Source organism: Dermochelys coriacea, chromosome 2 (genome assembly GCF_009764565.3).
Source record: "Dermochelys coriacea isolate rDerCor1 chromosome 2, rDerCor1.pri.v4, whole genome shotgun sequence".
NCBI classification, from domain to species: Eukaryota; Metazoa; Chordata; order Testudines; family Dermochelyidae; genus Dermochelys; species Dermochelys coriacea.
The window spans coordinates 272,629,873-272,652,554 of record NC_050069.1 but is presented as its reverse complement, the minus strand read 5'-3'; the positions used below and the strand labels follow the sequence as shown (position 1 = coordinate 272,652,554).

The 22,682-nt window shown below is 46.6% G+C and overlaps 1 protein-coding gene across 2 annotated transcripts in view; it reads right to left on the bottom strand.

Annotated features, from left to right (window-relative positions):
- The window catches only part of SMARCD3 (SWI/SNF related, matrix associated, actin dependent regulator of chromatin, subfamily d, member 3), a 161,919-nt gene that overhangs the window by 50,752 nt on the left and 88,485 nt on the right, over positions 1-22,682 (bottom strand). For both annotated transcript variants that reach the window (XM_038391445.2, XM_038391438.2), the window contains exons 6-7: positions 21,245-21,340; positions 10,267-10,368 (exon numbers count right to left, since the gene is read on the bottom strand). In XM_038391445.2, coding sequence (XP_038247373.1) covers positions 10,267-10,368; positions 21,245-21,340 — 198 coding nt within the window. The remainder of the gene's footprint in view (positions 1-10,266; positions 10,369-21,244; positions 21,341-22,682) is intronic.

The window sequence follows — 22,682 nt, the reverse complement described above, 5'->3', positions numbered from 1 at the left end:
TTAGCACTGCCTGGAAGTACTATAATTCAGGCTTCAGGCCTCAGACTGGGCCTCTGATACAAGAGTTTATGTTTCAGGGCCTCCTCTTATTACAGTGAGTACCTGTTTTTTATTATCATTCACTCTCAAGCGCGTGTTCATGTCCAACCTGATTGCCTTCTATGATGAGATAACTGGCTCTGTGGATATGGGGAAAGCGGTGGATGAGATGCATCTTGACTTTAGCAACGCTTTTGATACGTTCTCCCACAGTATTCTTGCCAGAAAGTTAAAGTAGTATGGATTGGATGAATGGAATATAACTACCTGAAAGGGGGTTCCAAAGAGGATGGATCTAGACTGTTCTCAGTGGTACCAGATGATAGAACAAGGAGCAATGGTCTCAAGTTGCAGTGGGGGAGGTTTAGGTTGGATATTAGGAAAAACTTTTTCACTAGGAGGGTGGTGAAGCACTGGAATGGGTTACCTAGGGAAGTGGTGGAACCTCCTTCCTTAGAGGTTTTTAAGGTCAGGCTTGACAAAGCCCTGGCTGGGATGATTTAGTTGGGGATTAGGTCCTGCTTTGAGCAGGGGCTTGGACTAGATGACCTCCTGAGGTCCTTTCCAACCCTGATATTCTATGATTCTATGATAAGGTGGATAGAAAGCTGGCTAGATTGTTGGGCTCAACGGGTAGTGATCAACAGCTCGATGTCTAGTTGGCAGCCGGTATCAAGCGGAGTGCCCCACAGGTTGGTCCTGTGGCCGGTTTTGTTCAATATCTTTATTAATGATCTGGATGATGGGATGAATTGCACCCTCAGCACGTTCGCAGATGACACTAAGATGGGGGGAGAGGTAGATAAGCTGGAGGGTAGGGATAGGGTCCAGAGTGACCTAGACATATTGGAGGATTGGGCCAAAAGAAATCTGATGAGGTTCAACACAGACAAGTGCAGAGTCCTGCACTTAGGAAGGAAGAATCCCATGCACCGCTTCAGGCTGGGGACCGATTGGCTAAGCAGCACTTCTGCAGAAAAGGACCTGGGGATTACAGTGGACAAGAAGCTGGATATGAGTCAGCAGTGTGCCCTTGTTGTCAAGAAAGCCAACAGCATATTGGGCTGTATCAGTAGGCGCATTGCCAGCAGATCGAGGGAAGTGATTATTCCCCTCTATTCAGCACTGGTGAGGCCACATCTGGAGTATTGTGTCCAGTTTTGGTTCCCCCACTACAGAAGGGATGTGGACAAATTGGAGAAAGTCCAGCAGACGGCAACGAAAATGATTAGGGGGCTGGGGCACATGACTTACAAAGAGAGGTTAAGGAAACTGGGGTTATTTAGTCTGCAGAAGAGAAGAGTGAGGGGGGATTTGATAGCAGTCTTCAACTACCTGAAGGGGAGTTCCAAAGAGGATGGAGCTAGGCTGTTCTCAGTGGTGGCAGATGACAGAACAAGTAGCAATGGTCTCAAGTTGTAGTGGCGGAGGTCTAGGTTGGATATTAGGAAACACTATTTCACTAGGAGGGTGGTGAAGCACTGAAATGGGTTACCTAGGGAGGTGGTGGAATCTTCTTTCTTAGAGGTTTTTAAGGCCCGGCTTGACAAAGCCCTGGCTGGGATGTTTTAGTGGTGCTGGTCCTGCTTTGAGCAGGGGATAGGACTAGATGACCTCCTGAGGTCTCTTCCAATTCTAATATTCTATGATTCTATGTCAATTCCAATAAGGTGACTCACAAGGTCAAGTTCAGGAGGCAGGGTCGGAGTTGTCCACTGATTGGAGCACTGCTCATCCATAGGCTCCATCGTCTCTGGCCCATTGCGTAATCGCATAGTGTGTGGTAAAAGTGTGGATGGAGGACCACGTCACCACCCTGCAGATTTCCTGATTGGGAACGTGAGCCATGAACGCTGTTGATGAAGCCTAAGCCCTGGTAGAGTGTACAGTGATCGGGGGTGTGGGAATCCCCGCCAGGTTGTGCACTTGTAGATGCAGGATGTGATCCATGACGAAATGCATTGTGCTGACATGGGTAGGTCTTTCCATTCTGTCTGCCACTGCCACAAACAGCTGGACCAATTTTCTAAGCAGCTTCGTTCTCTCCATGTAGAAAGCTAGCGCTCTGCGGACGTCTAGTGAATAGAGTCTCTGCTCCCTGCCACTAGAATGCGGCTTAGGGTAGAACACAGGGAGAAAGATGTCCTGATTAATGTGAAACTGCGATACCACCTTCGGGAGGAAAGCAGGAGGAGGTCTGAGCTGCACTTTATCCTTATAGAACACAGTATAAGGGGGTTCTGGGGTTAGGGCATTGAGTTCTGAAGTTAGGGCCTTGAGGGCAAAGGGGAAGCCTGAGCACACCTCCTGAGGGTCGAGCCACCACAGGAGGGAGTCGAGGACCGGGTGAGGCAGTGTCACTATCCTGTCCAAGCTGTCCCTGGCTGGGCGGTACACTGACACAAGCCACAACTGAAGAGGTCGAAGCCTGAGTCTGGCATGCTGCACCATGTCAATACAGGCAGCCATATGTCCGAGAAGCTTCACGCAACTTCTTGCTGTGGTGGTGGGAAACTGTCTGAGACCTCGAATGATATCGGTCATAGCCTGAAGCCTTGCTTACAAGTCCAATACTGGATAAGTCAAATACTGCCCCTATAAATTCTATCCTCTGGACCAGGGACAGAGTTTAGATTTTGCTTCGTTTAGAACGGTTGTTGAAGGTGGTTCTGACGAATCTGACCTGAGCTTCCACTTGGGTCTTGGAACAGCCCTTGATCAGCCAGTCATCGAGGTACGGAAACACCTGTACTCAGTGCCTACTCAGAAACGCAGTGACAACTGCCATGCACTTGGTGAAAACACGAGGTGCTGCTGACAGGCCGAATGGGAGGACTGGAAATTGGTAGTGGGTGTTGTTCACCATGAACCTGAGGTACTTCCTGTGGGGCTCGGTGATCGCGATATGAAAGTACTCATCCTTTAAGTCAAAGGCAGCATACCAGTCTGCTGGATCCAATGAGGGAATGAGGGAGGCCAGAGAGACCATGAGGAACCTGAGTTTCTTCAAGAACTTGTTGAGTTCTCGCAGGTCCAGGATGGGCCTGAGGCCACCTTTGGTTTTCGGTATTAGGAAATACTATGAATAGAAGCCCTCACCCCTGCTCCTGAGGAACCTTTTCCACTGCCCCTAAAGGTTGGAGCGACTGCACTTCCTGGATAAAGAGCTGCTTGTGAGAAGGGCCCCTGAAGAGGGACGTTGTGGGGTGGAGGGGGTGGAAGGATGGGAAGGCACAGAATTGGATGGAGTATCCCCTCTCTACCATGCAGAGCACCCATCGGTCTGAGGTGATACGGGATTATGCACGATAGAAAGGGGATAGTCGGGATGAGAAGGTAAAGCGGGGTGGATCCATTGTCAGGTGTGGTACACGGTCCTCAACCATGCATTCAAAAGGCTGGCTTGGGCCGTGAAGATGGCTTGGGTTGTTCCGAGCCTGGCCAAAGGGTTGGCGCGGCCTTCTCTTGCCGTTCCAGTTCCTCCTTCTGGACCCGTCTTGGCAGTTCTGCTGACCAAATAGCTGCTGGGGCTGCAGGCGGAAGTGTCTCTGCTGTGTTGAAGGAGTATAGAGTCCCAGGGACCTGAGGATGACTCTGGAATCTTTAAGGCTGTTCAGCCATTTGTCCGTCTTTTCTGAGAAGAGTCTCACCCTCAAAGGGCAGATCTGGAATGGTTTGCTGTACCTCATAGGGGAGGCCAGAAAACTGGAGCCATAAGCCCCTTCTCATGGCCACTCCAGTAACCATAACTCTGGTTGCCGCATCTGCCCCATCAAGTTCCGCCTGAAGGGACGCTCTGGAGATCAGTCTCCCTTCCTCAACCAAAGCCGAAAATTTGGCATGGGAATCTGGGAGGAGCAACTCTGTAAATTTAGCCATCACCAAGGAGGCATTGTAGGAGTACCTGCTGACAATGGCCTATTGGTTGGATATTTGGAGTTGCAGTACCACTGTGGAGTAAACCTTTCGCCCGAAAAGGTCTAATTTTTTGGCATCCCTATTCTTGGGCAAAGGGCCTTGAAATCCTTGCCTCTCCCACTGGTTAGCGGCGTCCACCACCAGAGAATCAAGCTGAGGGTGGGAATAGAGGTACTTATAGCCCTTGGAGGGCACAAAGTACTGGTGCTCATTGTGCTTGGCTGTCGGTGGCAGCGAGGCCGGGGTCTGCCAAAGGGTCTCAGTCATGTCCGTGATTGTCTTTATCAGTGGTAAGGTGATATGGGTAGGGCCGGAGGGAGCCAGAATGTCCCACCATAGGGTCCGTATCATCCACAACTTCCTCCGCCTTAATGCCCAGACCCTGGGCAACCCAGCGCAGCATCTCCTGCAACACTCTGGAGTCTTGCAGAGCTGGGGCTACTGAAGTGCCAGCTTGGGCCTCATCTAGTGAGGAGGAGGAGGAGACCAGCAGGGGAGATGATTGCTCCCTACCATTCCCACCCAAGGGATCTCTTGACCCCATGGGAACTGCGGTAGGTTGGCCTGGTCCTGGTGCTGTGAATGGCACGGGTGTCAGTGCTGACATTGAGCCCCCCCCCCCGTGCCGGCGCCTGGCGCAGCATGAACACTGGGGTTCTCGTAGGTGCTGGCACAGCTGGCGCCAATGACAGAGGCAATGTCAGTGCTGGTGCTGAGAATGCGTTGTGCACCCTAGCCGTAATCGGGGCCGCTGATGCCTCCAGTGCTGAAGCAGTCAATGTCGGTGCAGTCGGTGCTGGTGCCAAAAACGACAGCACAAGTGCCAGTGTTAGCAACCGAGACATTGGCTCCAATGCCAAATGTGGCATAATGAATGTCGCGGATGCCACTGATGCTGCACCCGAGTGGGACCCCTGACTCCGACCCTGGGCTTGATGGAAAGTCCATGGAGTCCAAAAGGGCCACTGTTGTGGATTTTGCTATTGAGGGGCCCACTGCATCGGGTGGGACCGCCTATGGTGCCACGAGGAGGAGCTTCTGCTATAGTCGGAGTGGTATAAGTCTGAGTCTGAGTAGGAGGACCAGGGTGGTGCTGCTCCTCTCGAGGTAGAGCATTGAGAAGCAGGGGACCGACTACACTCCCTGGATGGCGGTGTTGGAGTAGAAGGGTGCCAAGGTGATGGGGATTGGTGTGCCATCAACTCCAGCTTTCCCTTAGACTGCTTGGAGGGTCGGGATGGAACCTGTGATGCCGGGATGCTCTCCTGTCTCAGCAGCGAGAACAGTGCCATGAGTCTCAGCAGGTCCTGCACCACCTCAAAAGCCTCTGGGGTGGACAGGAGCGGTAGATGCTCTGATGGGAATGGTGAGCGAGACTGGCCCAGACTTGACGCCTCGCTTGGGCCCCACTCCGAGTTCCCGAGCCGTGGCCTGACAGAGGTGCCACAGGTGGCTGTCCCTGGGTCTTGCCGAGGGAGATCAGCCTCTCTCCGACCTCTTTTTCTTCTGCACCAGCAATTGGGACCAGTGCCGAAGGCTGGACTGTCCCCGAGAGGCTCCATGACAGTGCCCAGCATCCTTGCGAGCATCTTTCTTCGGCACCAGATCCTTCAAAGACAGTGCCGGAGAGCTTCGCGCCAAAGACGATGTGCTGGAAGCAGGATCCCTGGTACCTGGGTTTGACTGAGGTCAGAGACCTGCCTCCATAAGGAGAATTTTGAGACGCTGCTCCCTCTCCTTAATGGTTCTCGGTCGGAATTCCCGACAGATCTTGCAGTGGTCTTTCTCATGACCCTTACCCAGGCACCATAAGCAGGAGGTGTGGAGGTCACTTTTTGGCATGCACTTTGCACAAATCTGGCAAGTCTTAAAGCTCGGGGATCGCAGCATGCCCCAGTAACAAATGGGAACACCAAATAACAAACTTATAAAGAACTATTAAACTATACTAACTACTGGAAACTAACTATGTACAGCTTATAAAGCACTGCTAATCCGCTTGCCAAAGCAAGAGAAGAGGAAGGGGAAGTTCCAGCTACCGTTACTGGCGGTAAGAAGGAACTGAGGGGGTGTAAGGTCAGCAGGGCTCTATATTGGATGTCATGAAGGCGGCACTCAAGGGGGCGCCCAGGCCAATCCTACAGTTGCTGCTAGGGGAAAAATCTTCTGGTTACTGTGCACGTGTGTGTGCACACACCTGTTTGGAATTGACATGAACAAACACTCGAAGAACAAGTGGTTATAGTATGCAACAAAACTATAAAACTTTGAACCTGGGTCTACACTTATCAATAGTTATCTTTCCTATCTAATAAAGTAGATTTGCCCCCGAAGTTCAGTCTCTTGCAAAGATGGCTGGTTTCTCAATAAGTAGGATCCAAACGTTCATGAAAACTCCCCCCTCCACCCAGGGTTTTCCTCAGTGAATAAATCCAGAGTGCTTTTCTCAACACATTCTTACACTGAAAACAGTCTTTTGTTTCTATTAACAGGCAGGGCAAACCCCTTCCCTGTTGCAGAGTTCCTTTTCTACCTCAAAGTGGTTTCAATTGTTTATTGTTGTCTCTGGTGGTTTTCCATTGATTGTTCTGAGACGTGGCAAGATTAGACCACAGAACCTTGTATTACCTCACCGGCTGACTAGGAAGGGGTGACATCTCCTTCTTGCTTGAATGGGGAATCAAGATGACACATTGATGAAGTGAGCTGTAGCTCACGAAAGCTTATGCTCTAATAAATTTGTTAGTCTCTAAGGTGCCACAAGTACTCCTTTTCTTTTTACATTATCTCCTGGTGACTGATTTCTATTCCAAGTCCATAAAGCATACTTTCAATATAAATACATTACTCCTTAAATATTATCCATACACACATCTTGCAATCATAGAATCATAGGACTGAAAGGGACCCCGAGAGGTCATCTAGTCCAATCCCCTTCACTCATGGAAAGACTAAGTATTATCTAGACCATTCCTGACAGGTGTTTGTCTAACCTGCTCTTAAAAATCTCCAATGATCAAAATTCCACAACTTCCTTGGGTAAGTTATTCCAGTGCTTAACCATCCTGACAGTTGGGAAGTTTTTCCTAATGTCCAGACTAAACTGCCCTTGCTGCAATTTAAGCCCATTGCTTCTTGTCTTATCCTCAGAGGTTAAGAAAACCAATTTTTCTCCCTCCTCCTTGTAACAATCTTTTACGGAATTGAAAGCTGTTATGTCCCCCCTCAGTCTTCTCTTTTCCAGGCTAAACAAACCAAATTTTTTCAATCTTCCCTCACAGATCATGTTTTCTAGGCCTTTAATCATTTTTGTTGCTCTTCTCTGTACTTTCTCCAATTTGTCCACATCCTTCCTGAAATGTGGCACCCAGAACTGGACACAATACCCTAATTGAGGTTTAATCAGCACTTCGTAGAGTGAAAAAATTACTCCTCATGTCTTGCTAACAACACTCCTGCTAATACATCCCAGAGTGTTTGCTTTTTTTGCAACAGTGTTACACTGTTGACTAATACTTAGCTTGTGATCCACTATGACCACTAGATCCCTTTCTACGTTACTCCTTCCTAGGCAGTCATTTCCCATTGTGTATGTGTGCAACTGATTGTTCCTTCCTAAGTGGAGTACTTTACATTTGTCCTTATTGAATTTCATCCTCTTTACTTCAGACCATTTCTCCAGTTTGTCCAGATCATTTTGAATTTTAATTCATTCTCAAAAACACTTGCAACCCCTCCCAGCTTGGTATCATCTGCAATGATTATGTTTTGACAGGTTATGAGCTTTCCGTAGTCATCTTACATGATATCTTTATGAATAAATAGCCTGTAAGAGATGTTTGGTGTAATGAGTTTTTCAGGTCTGAAGTGAACTGTTTGCAAACAACAGGGGACCCTTTACCAAGGAGTCTCTGTGTGACATGGGGAATTCTTCCATTGACCAATCTACCTACCTGAGAGCACAAACCAATATACATTCACCAGGCCTCATTTTCAGCTTGTCTCACTCCTACTACTTTTTTGGTGACTAGATGGATTTATGAAAAAAATTGCACCAATAAGAAAGTTATACTCTTGAGGCACTTTTCCCCCTTGAGGGACTAACTTGAATTAGTATCACCATTTACATAGCTAATAAATAACTTGATTAATAAAGAATTAAAGGAGGGTAATATAATTAATTCCAATCAACATAGGTTTATGGAAAATAGATCCTGTCACTATTTTTATTTTTTACATTGACTTGGTTAAACTGTTGCAAGAGGCTATGTGGACCCTCTCTCTCATTTGGTAATAGGGCAATTAGGCAACAAATTTAAATTAAACCATAATAAGCTGCTCCCAAACACAAATAGGAGCATCCATAGAGCTAACAGCACCAAAAAACAAGAACCTCTTCCTACGTTTGATGATGCAGCTTGAACAGGTGCAAGGGCCAAATGTAAATATATATATCTAGAAACAAAGAATGTAGACCATATTTACAAGATGGGGAACTCTATGCTGAGAAGCAGTAACTCTGAAAAAGATTTGGGGGTCATAGTGGATAATCAGCTGAACATAAGCTACCAGTGCAGCACTGTGGCCAAAAGGGCTAACCCGATCCTTAGACGCATAAACAGGTATTTTGACCTAAGTACCCTGTAAGCTGCATGTCTTCCCAGCAGCCTATTTAGCGCCACACAGGTGCTCAGGGAACCAGCCCAGGGACCTGCCACAGTCGGGGAGAGCCTGGGGAAGGGGAGCCCCTCCCCCATCCCCAACCTAGCCTAGCCCCCAACTACTGCGGCAGGGACGGCCCGGACCTGCTGCGGCACCCATTCGCTGGCCCCAATTTTGCTGTGGCCCTGACCTGCTGCAGCCAGAGCGGCACAGCCTGGCCCAGACCCACCTGCGGCTGGAGCGTCATGGACCCAGGTGCAAGCGCAGCCAGAGCATCCCGGCCTGGTCCAGCCTGGCCGGGACCTAGGCGTGGCTCAGCCAGGTGTGGATCCAGGTGCAGCTGGAGTGGTCCAGCCCGGCCCCAGGCCTGGCCAGGGTGCCCCTCCCCAGACCCAGGCATGGCCAGGGCGCCCCTCCCACAGCCCAAACCCAGCTCCGGCCTGGACATGCTGGGGCCGGGGAAGGGGCGCCTATCCTGCAGCCCCAGCCCTGGAGCTCCTGCAGGTAGAGTGCTGGGGGGAGTCCTCTCTCCCCACCGTAGCCCCAGAGCACCCTCCTGCACCCCAAACCCCTCATCCCCAACCCCACCCCAGAGCCTGCACCCCCAGCCGGAGCCCTCACTCCCTGCAACCCTCTGCTCCAGCCCTGAGACCCTCATCCCCAACCCCACCCCAGATCCTGCACCCCCAAGAAGAGCCTTCACCCAACCCTCTGCCCCAGCCCTGAGCCCCCTCCCACACTCCGAACACACACCACCTCCATATTGGTGCACATAACAAAATTCATTCCGCACATGGGTGGAAAAAATTAGAGGGAACACTGATTTCGAGTAGGAGTAGAGAGATTATTTTACCTCTGTATTTGGCATTGGTGCAACTGCTGCTGGAATAGCATGTCTAGTTCTGGTGTCCACAATTCAATGAGGATGTTGATAAATTGGTAAGGGTTCAAAGAAGAGCCATGTCAATGATTAAAGGACTAGAAAACATACTTTATAGTGACGGACTCAAGGAGCTCCATCTGTTCAGCTTAACAAAGAGAAGGTTAAGGGGTGACTTGATTACAGTCTATAAGTACCTACATAGGGAACAAATATTTGATAGTAGCTCTTCAGTCTAGCAAATAAAATTATAATACGGAAGTTGAAGCTAGACAAATTCAGACTGGAAATAAGGCATCCATTTTTAACAGTGAGGGTAATTAACCAATGGAACAATTTACCAATGATTCTGTGGATTCCGCATCACTGGCAATTTTTAAACCAAGACTGGATGGTGGTTGGTGGTTTGTTTGTTTTTTTAAAATAAAAGATAGGCTACAGATCAAACAGGAAATAATTCAAAGAAGTCCTATGGCCTGTCTTATACAGGAGATCAGAATAGATGATCCCAGTGGTCCCTTCCGACCTTGTAATCTATGAATATAGCGCATGATATTGTACATTTATGACATTTACCTCCTCCACCAATTGAAAAAGGAATACAGCAAAAGCTATCCTTTATAAAAATTCCATCACTGAGAATCACAGAAATGACAGTTGGAAATGATTTCTTGGTGTATGTGACAGGGTGACTCCCTTGTGATGTACTGTATCCTGCTGTTTGTGTTCTGTGTCAGCAACAACCTTGCCAAGCTCAATGCACTGACCTGGTAATCCAACATGAGGAGAAGTGTGCATCGCACACTCACATCACCAGGCCTCTTCACCTGGAAGCCATCAGTCTCCTGGGTAGTGGGAGTTCTGTGCCACTGCCAGAGGAGAAACAAAACAGGAAGAGGGTCAGTCTCAGTTTGCCTCTGTCTGACCTGGGAGATTGTGTTGTTTTGGGTGTGTATATATAGCATTTCATGCAAAAATTATCATTAGTTCAACAGTAAGATTCTGAAATCACACCGTCCGAACAGTATTGCCCGGTGTCCAGTTTTTGACTGGAATGCCTGGTTGAAAAGGGAACCTGGCAGCTCCGGTAATCACCTCTGACCAGGCCATTCCCTGCCTGCCCTGGCTCCATGTGGCTCTCGGAAGCAGCAGCATGTCCCTCCGGCTCCTAGATGCAAGGGCGACCAGTGAGACCAGGAACTGCAGCCAACAGGAGCTGCGGGGGCAGCACCTGTGGGCGAGGGCAGCGTGCAGAATCCCCTGGGCTGCCCCTGTGCCTTGAGGCCAAAGGGACATATTGGACACTTCCGGGAGCTGCCTAAGCCCACACCCCAGCCCTGAGCCCCCTGCCCGAACCCTCACCCCCATCCTGCACCCCAAACCCCTGCCCCAGCCCTGAGCCCCCTCCCATACCCAAACTCCCTCCCGCATGCCAATCCCTCAGACCCAGCCCCCCACCAGAGCCCTGACTCCCATGCAACCCAACCCACTGCCCCAGCCCAGAACCTCCTCCCACACTCCAAACCCTTCTGCTGCAACCCCCAACACAGACCTCCCTCCTGCACCCCAAATTCCTCATCCCTGGCCCCACCCCAGAGCTCGCACCCCCAGCCAGAACCCTCACTGTCCCCGCACTCTAACCCCCCAGCCCTGAGTCCCCTTATGCACCCTGAACCCCTCATTTCGGGCTGCACCCCAGAGCCCACATCCCCTCCCCCAGCCCTGTGAAAATGAGCGAGTGAGTGAGGATAGGGGAGAGTGAACGACTGAGGAAGGGGGAATGGAGTGAGTGGGGGCGGGGCCTCAGAGAAGGGGCGGGGCAGGGAAGGAGCCTCAGGGAAGGGGCAGGGCAGAGGTGGGGCAAGAGCGTTCAGTTTTGTATGATTAGAAATTTGGCAACCCTACCTCTGAAGTTAGAAAATTCCAACTCTCCCCCTTGTGCATATGCCTTAAAATACAATGTCTCTTTATATCAGTGTACATTATTTGTTGGATAACACAATATATACTGCAAACTGGAATTTTTTATACAATCTGTGATGGGGTGTACAAGCCCCACAGTGTGCAACAAGGGGTTAAGGGATTATTTTGAGCTCAGACAGCCTCACCCCACCACACCTTTAGCAAATGCTCCATCTGTTGGAAGCATTAAAAGAGAGGGAAATAGTTCATTTGGGGGGCAGAGCTGGAAGAGAGCAGCCCACAGCTACAGCAGCACACATAAGTGCAGAGGGAAGCTTAAAGGCTCTACACAGCTGCCCAAAGGGGCTCTCTCTGAGGGAAGGGAGGACCCACCTCAAAGTCAGAAAGGGAAATATCCCCCTCTCCTCTGCCTGTGGACCCTGGACATTGATAACGGCACAGACAGCTGCAGTGGCACAGGAGCTAGCAAACAGAGCTCTAAACAGGGGAGTTTGAGTGGGAGTTCTGTTGGAGGAGAAGGTAGTTGTACTTGGTTTTGTATTTTTAGTATTTGTATTTGTGTGTGTGTAGGGGTTTTGTGCTGGGAGAGCAGCTGAGCCTGATTAGGGGGTGGGGCTTTGTGCTGAGAGAGCAGCTGAGCCCTGCCTAGGGGGCGGGGCTTCTGACTAGGGGCCCTATAAAGGTAGCCAGCCAGTCAGGCAGCAGCACAGACAGCTGCAGCGGTACAGGAGCTAACAAACAGAGCTCTAAACAGGGGAGTTTGGCTTGTGGTGCTTGTTTGGGGTTTGCTTTTGCTGGGGGGGTGGTCTTTTTGGTGTGGCTTGTGTTTCCCAGATTAACAGGATTTAGGTGGGAAGGAGATGACAGATACAGAGGCAGCTGTGGGAGTGACTCCTGCAGTGAAAGACACATTGAGGATGACTGGATGTGGAAGCTGTGGTATGTACATGATCCTGGAGGGGGGAACCGGTAAGAGTTTTGTCTGCATGAAATGCCGTCTGATAGAGCTGATGGAGGAAAAGATCCGAGGTTTGGAGATGCAGGTGGAAAGTCTGGTTGAGTTTAGGAAGGGGTTTGAGCAGATGATGGAGCAAAGATATGAGGTATCTGAAGGGAAAAGCTCAGACTCAAAAGCAGGGCTGGGGAATTTTGAGGAGAGATTGGATGAGGAAAGTGGTCAGTGGAAACATGTGACTCAAAGAACCAGGCAGAGAAAAAGACAGGCTAGTGAAGGAGAAATAGAGCTTAGGAACAGGTTTGCAGAGTTGGAAAATGAAGAAGGGGCTCAGCAGGTAGTCGCTGAAGGTGGAAGGGTAAGGAAGAAGAGAAGAGAGGCTAGCCCTATAGAAAAAGGGGAAGAGTCAAGGGAGACTACACCAAATATGAGCCCCAGGAGGATACAGGATGGGTTGAAGAGAATTGTAAGGGAAAATAGGAATGGAAAGAACTTGCAGCCAGAGGGAACAGGGGAGAGACTGGAGAATAGCACTGTCACCAGGAAAAGGCAGGTCTATGTGATCGGGGACTCTTTATTGAGAAGAATAGACAGGCCTGTAACTAGAGCTGATCCTGAGAATAGAAGGGTGTGCTGTCTTCCGGGTGCTAAGATACGGGATGTAGACCTGAGGTTGAAAAGGATCCTCAAGGGAGCGGGAAAGAATCCCCTAATTATCCTTCATGTGGGAACAAATGATACAGCCAGATTCTCGCTGGAAAGTATTAAGGGAGACTATGCTAGGCTGGGGAAGACGCTTAAGGAAATTGAGGCTCAGGTGATCTTTAGCGGGATCCTTCCTGTTCCTAGAGAAGGGCAACAAAGGTGTGACAAGATTATGACTGTCAACAGATGGCTTAGGCAGTGGCGCTATAAGGAGGGCTTTGGGATGTATGGCCACTGGGAGGCATTCACGGACAGAGGTCAGTTCTCCCGGGATGGACTTCATCTGAGTAGGGAAGGAAATAGACTTCTAGGATCGAGGCTGGCACAACTGATAAAGAGAGCTTTAAACTAGGAATTGGGGGGAGATGGATGGGAGATGTCCAGAAAATCTCCACGCCAGATTTTAGCATTGAGAGGGAAGAAGATGAAGTAAGAAAGGATACAGCCATGGGTAGGAGAATGTATATAAGGAGCGAGGGCGGTGTGGATACTAGTCTAATAGGTTATACTGGCTGTAGAATGACTGTGCCTAATAGGGTACAAAATGTGAGCGAGGCCAAACAGCAAAAATTAAGATGTTTATACACCAATGCGAGGAGTCTAGGTAACAAAATGGAGGAACTAGAGCTACTGGTGCAGGAAGTGAAACCAGATATTATAGGGATAACAGAAACATGGTGGAATAGTAGTCATGACTGGACTACAGGTATTGAAGGGTATGTGCTGTTTAGGAAAGACAGAAACAAAGGTAAAGGGGGTGGAGTAGCGTTGTATATCAACGATGAGTTAGAATGTAAAGAAATAAGAAGCGATGCAATGGATAAGACAGAGTCTGTCTGGGCAAAAATTACATTGGGGAAGAAAACTAGTAAAGCCTCTCCTACGATAGTGCTAGGGGTGTGCTATAGACCTCCGGGATCTAATTTGGTTATGGATAGAGCCCTTTTTAATGTCTTTAATAAAGTAAATACTAATGGAAACTGCGTGATCATGGGAGACTTTAACTTCCCAGATATAGACTGGAGGACCAGTGCTAGTAATAATAATAGGGCTCAGATTTTCCTAGATGCGATAGCTGATGGATTCCTTCATCAAGTAGTTGCTGAACCGACTAGAGGGGATGCCATTTTAGATTTAATTTTGGTGAGTAGCGAGGACCTCATAGAAGAAATGGTTGTAGGGGACAATCTTGGCTCAAGTGATCATGAGCTAATTCAGTTCAAACTAAATGGAAGGATTAACAAAAATAAATCTGCAACTAGGGTTTTTGATTTCAAAAGGGCTGACTTTCAAAAATTAAGGAAATTAGTTAGGGAAGTGGATTGGACTGAAGAACTTATGGATCTAAAGGCAGTTGAGGCCTGGGATTACTTTAAATCAAAACTGCAGAAGCTATCGGAAGCCTGTATCCCAAGAAAGGGGAAAAAATTCATAGGAAGGAGTTGTAGACCAAGCTGGATGAGCAAGCATCTCAGAGAGGTGATTATGAAGAAGCAGAAAGCATACAGGGAGTGGAAGATGGGAGGGATCAGCAAGGAAAGCTACCTAATTGAGGTCAGAAGATGTAGGAATAAAGTCAGAGAGGCTAAAAGTCGAGTAGAGTTGGACCTTGCAAAGGGAATTAAAACCAATAGTAAAAGGTTCTATAGCCATATAAATAAGAAGAAAACTAAGAAGGAAGAAGTGGGGCCGCTTAACACTGAGGATGGAGCGGAGGTTAAAGATAATCTAGGCATGGCCCAATATCTAAACAAATACTTTGCCTCAGTCTTTAATAAGGCTAAAGAGGATCTTGGGGATAATGGTAGCATGACAAATGGGAAGGAGGATATAGAGGTAGATATTACCATATCAGAGGTAGAAGCGAAACTGAAACAGCTTAATGGGACTAAATCGGGGGGCCCAGATAATCTTCATCCAAGAATATTAAAGGAATTGGCACCTGAAATTGCAAGCCCATTAGCAAGAATTTTTAATGAATCTGTAAACTCAGGAATAGTACCGAATGATTGGAGAATTGCTAATATAGTTCCTATTTTTAAGAAAGGAAAAAAAAGTGATCCAGGTAACTACAGGCCAGTTAGTTTGACATCTGTAGTATGCAAGGTCCTGGAAAAAATTTTGAAGGAGAAATTAGTTAAGGACATTGAAGTCAATGGTAAATGGGACAAAATACAACATGGTTTTACAAAAGGTAGATCGTGCCAAACCAACCTAATCTCCTTTTTTGAAAAAGTAACAGATTTTTTAGATAAAGGAAATGCAGTGGATCTAATTTACCTAGATTTCAGTAAGGCATTTGATACAGTGCCACATGGGGAATTATTAGTTAAATTGGAGAAGATGGGGATCAATATGAACATCAGAAGGTGGATAAGGAATTGGTTAAAGGGGAGACTGCAACGGGTCCTACTGAAAGGCGAACTGTCAGGTTGGAGGGAGGTTACCAGTGGAGTTCCTCAGGGATCGGTTTTGGGACCAATCTTATTTAATCTTTTTGTTACTGACCTTGGCACAAAAAGTGGGAGTGTGCTAATAAAGTCTGCAGATGATACAAAGCTGGGAGGTATTGCCAATTCAGAGAAGGATCGGGACATTATACAGGAGGATCTGGATGACCTTGTAAACTGGAGTAATAGTAATAGGATGAAATTTAATAGTGAGAAGTGTAAGGTTATGCATTTAGGGATTAATAACAAGAATTTTAGTTATAAGTTGGGGACGCATCAATTAGAAGTAACGGAAGAGGAGAAGGACCTTGGAGTATTGGTTGATCATAGGATGACTATGAGCTGCCAATGTGATATGGCTGTGAAAAAAGCTAATGCGGTTTTGGGATGCATCAGGAGAGGCATTTCCAGTAGGGATAAGGAGGTTTAGTACCGTTATACAAGGCACTGGTGAGACCTCACCTAGAATACTGTGTGCAGTTCTGGTCTCCCATGTTTAAAAAGGATGAATTCAAACTGGAGCAGGTACAGAGAAGGGCTACTAGGATGATCCGAGGAATGGAAAACTTGTCTTATGAAAGGAGACTTAAGGAGCTTGGCTTGTTTAGCCTAACTAAAAGAAGGTTGAGGGGAGATATGATTGCTCTCTATAAATATATCAGAGGGATAAATATAGGAGAGGGAGAGGAATTATTTAAGCTCAGCACCAATGTGGACACAAGAACAAATGGGTATAAACTGGCCACCAGGAAGTTTAGACTTGAAATCAGACGAAGGTTTTTAACCATCAGAGGAGTGAAGTTTTGGAATAACCTTCCAAGGGAAGCAGTGGGGGCAAAAGATCTATCTGGTTTTAAGATTCTACTCGATAAGTTTATGGAGGAGATGGTATGATGGGATAATGGGATTTTGGTAAGTAATTGATCTTTAAATATTCAGGGTAAATATGCCAAATCCCCTGAGATGGGATATTAGATGGATGGGATCTGATTTACTATAGAAAATTCATTCCTGGGTATCTGGCTGGTGAATCTTGCCCATGTGCTCAGGGTTTGGCTGATTGCCATGTTTGGGGTCGGGAGGGAGTTTTCCTCCAGGGCAGATTGGAGAGGCCCTGGAGGTTTTTTGCCTTCCTCTGTAGCATGGGGCATGGTTGACTGGAGGGAGGCTTCTCTGCTCCTTGAAGTTTTGAACCATGATTTGAGGACTTCAATAGCTCAGACATGGGAGAGGTTTTTCATAGGAGTGGTGGGTGACATTCTGTGGCCTGCGCTGTGCAGGAGGTCGGACTAGATGATCAGAGTGGTCCCTTCTGACCTTAGTATCTATGAATCTATGAATCTATAACTTCTTACTTATTTTGCCTGGACTTCCCCAAAAGGGGAAAGCCTTGAACTAAGATGACCTAGGGGAGGGGAGAAGGAGAGCGAAGGAAGGGCATGAGAGAAAGTGGCCCAGGGAGGACAGCTTTAAGCAGCCTTGGTTGCCAGAACACTGGTAGCCCAAAGGGCCCTGAGTTGGAGTCCAGTGGAGTGGGAGGCCCCAGACAGTCAGGGATTGCAGCCGTGACCACTAGGCCACACTCCCCAACCAGACCCCAAGTGAGGACTATTAGCCCCGACCTGGGGTATTCTATCTGCTACCCAAGATCCATAAACCTGGAAATCCTGGACGCCCCATCATCTCAGGCATTGGCACCCTGACAGCAGGATTGTCTGGCTATGTAGACTCCCTCCTCAGGCCCTTCGTTACCAGCACTCCCAGCTATCTTTGAGACACCACTGACTTCCTGAGGAAACTACAGTCCATTGGTGATCTTCCTAAAAACACCATCCTAGCCACTATGGATGTAAAAGCCCTCTACACCAACATTCCACACCAAGATGGACTACAAGCCGTCAGGAACAGTATCCCCGATACTGTCACGGCTAACCTGGTGGCTGAACTTTGTGACTTTGTCCTGACCCATAACTATTTCACATTTGGTGACAATGTATACCTTCAAATCAGCGGCACTGCGATGGGTACCCGAATGGCCCCACAGTATGCCAAGATTTTTATGGCTGACTTAGAACAATGCTTCCTCAGCTCTCGTCCCCTAATGCCCCTACTCTACTTGCGCTACATTGATGACATCTTCATCATCTGGACCCATGGAAAAGAAGCTCTTGAGGAATTCCACCATGATTTCAACAATTTCCATCCCACCATCAACCTCAGCCTGGACCAGTCCACACAAGAGATCCACTTCCTGGACACTACGGTGCTAATAAGCGATGGTCACATAAACACCACCCTATATCGGAAACCTACTGACCGCTATTCCTACCTACATGCCTCTAGCTTTCATCCAGATCATACCACTCGATCCATTGTCTACAGCCAAGCGCTACGATATAACCGCATTTGCTCCAACCCCTCAGACAGAGACAAACACCTACAAGATCTCTATCATGCATTCCTACAACTACAATACCCACCTGCTGAAGTGAAGAAACAGATTGACAGAGCCAGAAGAGTACCCAGAAGTCACCTACTACAGGACAGGCCCAACAAAGAAAAGTTTCAAGTTACAGCAGTCTCGGATGATGACCCAGCACATGTTTGTTGTTAAAAACACTTTCACAGCAGATTTGACAAAATGCAAAGAAGGTACCAATGTGAGATTTCTAAAAATAGCTACAGCACACAACCCAAGATTTAAGAATCTGAAGTGCTGTCCAAAATCTGAGAGGGACAAGGTGTGGAGAATGCTTTCAGAAGTCTTAAAAGAGCAACACTCTGATGCGGAAATTACAGAACCCAAACCACCAAAAAAGAAAATCATCCTTCTGCTAGCGGCATCTGACTCAGATGATGAAAATGAACACGCGTCAGTCTGCTCTGCTTTGGACTGTTATCGAGTAGAACCCGTCATCAGCATGGACGCATGTCCTCTGGAATGGTGGTTGAAGCATGAAGGGGCATACGAATGTTCAACATATCTGGCACGTAAATACCTTGCAACGCTGGCTACAACAGTGCCATGAGAATGCCTGTTCTCACTTTCTGGTGACATTGTAAACAAGAAGCGGGCAGCATTATCTCCTGCAAATTGTAACCAAATTTGTTTGTCTGAGTGATTGGCTGAAGTAGGACTGAGGGGACTTGTAGGCTCTAAAGTTTTACGTTGTTTTATTTTGATTGCAGTTATTTTTTTGTACGTAATTCTACCTTTGTAAGTTCAACTTTCATGATAAAGAGATTGCACTACAGTTGCAATGGGGCAACTGAAAAATATTATTTTTGTTTTTTACAGTGTAAATATTTATAATAAAAAATAAATATAAAGTGAGCACTATACACTTTATATTCTGTGTTATAATTAAAATAAATATATTTGAAAACATCCAAAATATTTAAATAAATGGTGTTCTATTATTAGCAGTGTGATTAATTGCAATTTTTTTTAATTTATGTGATTATTCACGCTTTATTTTTTAATCGCTTGACAGTCCTAGTCACTACATTTATGTTTCATTAACAAAATTTATTTTCAATGGAAATTAAAAGAAAGGTAATAATCTGATCAGCAAACTACCTGGGGAGCCAATGTGGAAACACTAAGAAACTCTGTACTTGCCTTGCGCTATTCTGTAGCAGAGTATTTCTCCCCAGCGTGGCCCAGCTCTTTTCACAGAGGACTAGCTACTACAGGACAGGCCCAACGAAGACAATAACAGAACGCCACTTGCCGTCACCTTCGGCCCCCAACTAAAACCTCTCCAGTGCATCATCAAAGATCTACAACCTATCCTGAAGGATGACCCATCACTCTCACAGATCTTGGGAGACAGGCCAGTCCTCGCTTACAGACAGCCCCCCAACCTGAAGCAAATACTCCCTAGCAACCACACACCACACAACAAAAACACTAACCCAGGAACCTATCCTTGCAACAAAGCCCGATGCCAACTCTGTCCACATATCTAGTCAAGGGACACCATCATAGGACCTAATCACATCAGCCACGCCATCAGGGGCTCGTTCACCTGCACATCTACCAATGTGATATATGCCAGCAATGCCACGTACATTGGCCAAACCAGACAGTCTCTATGCAAAAGAATAAATGTACACAAATCTGACATCAGGAATCATAACATTAAAAAACCAGTAGGAGAACACTTCAACCTCTCTGGTCACTCAGTAACAGACTTAAAGGTGGCAATTTTGCAACAGAAAAGTTTCAAGAAGAGACTCCAACAAGAAACTGCTGAACTAGAATTAATTTGCAAACTCGATACCATTAACTTGGGCTTGAACAGAGATTGGGAGTGGCTGGGTCATTACACAAATTGAATCTATTTCCCCATGTTAAGTATTCTCACACCTTCTTCTCAACTGTCTGAAATGGGCCATCTTGATTACCACTATGAAAGTTTTTTTTCTCCTGCTGATAATAGCTCATCTTAATTAATTAGCCTCTTAGAGTTGGTATGGCAACTTCCACCTTTTCATGTTCTCTCTATGTATATATATATCTTCTTACTATATGTTCCATTCTATGCATCTGATGAAGCCCACGAAAGCTTATGTCTCTAAGGTGCCACAAGTACTAAGGAGACCAACCAACCAATCAGGCCTGGCTGTTGGTACTGTTCAACACTGCCCCATGACATCAGGTGATATGTCACCTTGCGGTATCTAGTCCTTAAGGTGCAAGACATGCTACATGTACCTTCACTGGAAAATGTATTTAACCGCCAAGCCACCACATCAGCTCAATTTCCCTATGAATCCTCAATATCACCTCCAGGTGGCGTACTAAATGGCAAGAACAAGCTTCATCTACAAATCCAATAGTACAGCTAGTGGTTTTGACCTTGTTTGCCATCTTTAAGTAAAGCTCAATAATTTCAGATGCAAAGTGCTCAGATGTGCTGCCTTTGTGACTCCCTCTTTTGCTGCTGTGGTCAGTTAAAAGATATAGGCCATACATACACTTGTAGGCTATACCCAACAGCATGGACTGCCTAATTCCCTCATGGACTTGCATAATGCCCTTCCCTCAGCTGCTGAATATAGATGCAATCGTAATATATAATAGGGTTTATATATTCATAAACCAAAACTAATATTTAAAACTGGAACCATAACATGGCCACAAAAATTTCTACACAAAATTTTTCACACACACATATATATATATATATATATACAGTACACACACATACATTAGGAAGGACTTCACACAGTGCTGAATTTAAAAATAAAACGTGGCACTTACAATAGTATTTTGAAATGGATGCTTATTCACAACTTTTTAAAGTTCTTATCTTCATTAACCAATACATCATGTAAGTTCCTTGATCCAGAACTCACAGTAAAGATGAAAGATCCACACTGACTGGCTCCTTATAAAAGGGAATCAGCCTCCGCACCAGTAAAATTCCAACACCAAAGTCCTCTTTTCTCAAAGCCATGGCTTTTGTTGCTTATGATGCCTGAATGAAGATTATTTAAGCACTACAGTTATAAATACTATGTATGGCAAATCTCTTTCATATCCCTAAGAGAGAACACCTTTCTGAGAAGCCATTTGTAAGGCCACAAACATCCCAGCAGAAAGAGTCAATGAAAGTAAACATGGGAGGAGGAATTAAGAGTGTACATAATTGTTGAGTTGCAATAGAAGCAGGGTTGTGTGTCAGGGTTGCGTGAGCCTCCTACCTCCACCAGATGATTGTCAGGTCCATAAAGATCTTTGTCCAGCTCAATGACCAAACTTTTAAAAAAGGAGGAAAACTTCCGCTTCTGTTTGCTGATCTGTAAAATCAGAAAACAGAGAAATGTCAAAGAACGCACCTCAGCCTGGGCTTACTGCTAACTTTGTGTGGCCTCCTCCTCCGTAACATGAATTCCCAGACTGGATTGGATCCAAGGTCCATCTAGTCCAGCCTCTGTCTCTGAGAATGGCCAGTACCAGCTACTTCTGAGGAAGGTGAAAGAATCCTGATAGTGGGCAATTGTGGAATTACTTGCCCATGGGTGAAGATTCCCCCTAACGCTGTCAGAGAACTTTGGCTTGTACCCTGAAGTAAGATAGTTTATCCTATCTATTGTAGGGATGGATATTCTTTTTTTTTTTTTTATCTGAAAAAGCACAGGGCCTCAATTATATCTTGTGGCAGTGAGCTCCACAGGTTAATCACGCACAGGAGAAAAAATATTTCCTTTTGTCAGATTTAAATGTTGCTTTGGTATTTCATTGGTGGTCAGCATGTCGAAGTCTCACCCTGTCCCTCCCAGAAACATACCATGGTTTGACAGTTGCTGTGCAGCATCTGCTGCTTATTACACTAATGGTGATTGTTTCATTATTATCTTCTCTTCCACACATTTGCTTGTTTCAGAGTAGCAGCCATGTTAGTCTGTATCCGCAAAAAGAAAAGGAGGACTTGTGGCACCTTAGAGACTAACAAATTTATTTGAGCATAAGCTTTCGTGAGCTACAGCTCACTTCATTGGATGCATTATGTGGAAAATACAGTGGAGAGATTTATATACACGGAGAACATGAAACAATGGGTGTTACCATACACACTGTAATGAGAGTGATCAGGTAAGGTGAGCTATTACCAGCAGGAGAGTGGGGGGGGGACCTTTTGTAGTGATAATCAAGGTGGGCCATTTCCAGCAGTACACCATTTGCTCAAGAAACTCCCTGAAAAAGCACAAGAGCAAATCCGCTTAGACACACCCCTGGAACCCCGACCAGGGGTATTCTATCTGCTACCCAAGATCCATAAACCTGGAAATCCTGGACGCTCCATCATCTCAGGCATTGGCACCTTGACAGCCGGATTGTCTGGCTATGTAGACTCTCTCCTCAGGCCCTATGCTACCAGCACTCCCAGCTATCTTTGAGACACCACTGACTTCCTGAGGAAACGACAATCCATCGGTGATCTGACTGAAAACACCATCCTAGCCACGAAGGATGTAGAAGCCCTTTACACCAACATTCCACACAAAGATGGACTACAAGCCATCAGGAACAATATCCCTGATAATGTCACGGCAAACCTGGTGGCTGAACTTTGTCCTCACCCACAACTATTTCACATTTGAGGAAAATGTATACCTTCAAATCAGTGGCACTGCTATG